The sequence below is a fragment of the Myotis brandtii genome, unplaced genomic scaffold (assembly GCF_000412655.1).
Source record: "Myotis brandtii unplaced genomic scaffold, ASM41265v1 scaffold695, whole genome shotgun sequence".
Taxonomy (NCBI): Eukaryota; Metazoa; Chordata; class Mammalia; order Chiroptera; family Vespertilionidae; genus Myotis; species Myotis brandtii.
In genome coordinates, this window is record NW_005370716.1 from 528,099 (window position 1) to 529,570 (window position 1,472).

At 55.7% G+C, this 1,472-nt stretch overlaps 1 protein-coding gene across 1 annotated transcript; it reads left to right on the forward strand.

The window, feature by feature from the left end:
- Positions 1 to 127: 127 nt before the first annotated feature.
- LOC102249494 (chromosome unknown open reading frame, human CXorf40B) lies at positions 128 to 1,447 on the forward strand. The gene is given in 6 exon segments (XM_014529761.1): positions 128 to 222; positions 225 to 251; positions 254 to 389; positions 391 to 416; positions 1,240 to 1,266; positions 1,269 to 1,447. Coding segments are annotated over 6 exon segments (450 nt in total). The 5' UTR covers positions 128 to 167.
- The last annotated feature ends 25 nt before the right edge of the window (positions 1,448 to 1,472 follow it).

Below are 1,472 nucleotides of genomic sequence, written 5' to 3' on the forward strand. Positions count from 1 at the left end.
TCTGCTCTCCCACCATCCCTGTCAGTGGGGTTCCAGGGCCCCAGGGGACACTGGGGGGAGAGGTCAGCCCACAGACCATGAACATGGAGGGCTGATGCATGATGTTTAATGACATTCACACTTTGGGGTTTCCACAGGGCACTTGAGGCCCACGGATCTCTGGGGAGATGGAGATCTCCTGCCTCTCCTTCTGGCAGCCTTATGCAGGCTTGGTCTTAAATGGGTCAAGACTCTGGAGACTCGTTGGCGACCCTAGTAAGCAGCCAAGAGAACTGTACAATCGCCATCCACATTGCTCACAGGGACTGGGAAGATGCCCTCTGGAGGAAGCTGCTGCTGGAGAGGCTGGGGTGGAACCCCATGCAGATTCAGGCTCTGCTCCCAAAGGGAGAAGTATGGGAGAGGAGTGATCACTGGCAAGGCATGACACCTCGAGAGCCACTCACACCCCTCCAAAAGTACCCCCAGGACCTTGCTCAGGAGTTTGGGGCTTGTTTTCTTTTGAACCTGTGGTGGTGGGGCTGTGGTTTCTGTAAGCAGCACACCTTCAAAGGGGCAGCAAGGGGCCCAGGCTGGGGTTCAGTGGACCAAGTTCCTATGACCTGGGTGAACCCTTCTGTCCACACTGGGCCTCTGTTCCTGCTGCTGATCTGAGAGGCAGGGACAGGTCTGCATGTGGTGTTGCCTGTGTGCACGCATGTGTGTATATGTGTGTACATGCATGTGTGTGTGTGTGACAGACCAGGGGAGGCTGCACAGCACACAGGGAATGTCAGGTGGCCTCCAGACTCAGGCTGTCTACCTGACTTCACACACCTGCCCCACCCCCACTCCCATGGCATCCTGGGCCCTTTCCCTCACCCCTCAGTGGTTGAGATCCCACACCAGCTCCATTCACCTGGTGAAGAGCTTGGGACCTGATTGCCTGTAGGTTCCCCACTAGCCAGGGACCTTCTGACCTGTACGTGCTGCCCACAGTAGTCAGGCTGGGACCTGCCCAGTAGTGGACCAGGCTCTGTCCACTTCATTTCCTTCTCTCCTGGGCCTCACCCAGAATTCCCTGAGCAGAGTTTGACACATCGGAAGTTCTCAGTCAAAGGGATACAGCTCACTCTGTGTCCCGTTGGTGAAATCAGCTTAGCCTCTAGTGGGTGTAACTCTGAATAACTGTTTTCTCTCACGGGAAGCCTTTGGTTTATGGAAGGAAAAACGTCTCAGTGCTTCTCTCGTGGTGCCCAGGGCTCCTTGACATGGGGGAATCTTTGCAGACCCAGTAAACGTGGCTCCTGAGGAGGTTGTGGAACTGGAAAAGCAGGCTGTACTGACCAACCTGAAGCAGAAGTACCCAAGGGCACTTTCAAACCCCAGGTGGTTACTGGAGCCCATACCCAGGAAAGGGGGAAAGGATATCTTCCAGATAGGCATCCCACAGCACCTGTTCCCGTAGGGCAGCGGTTCTCAACCTGTGGGTC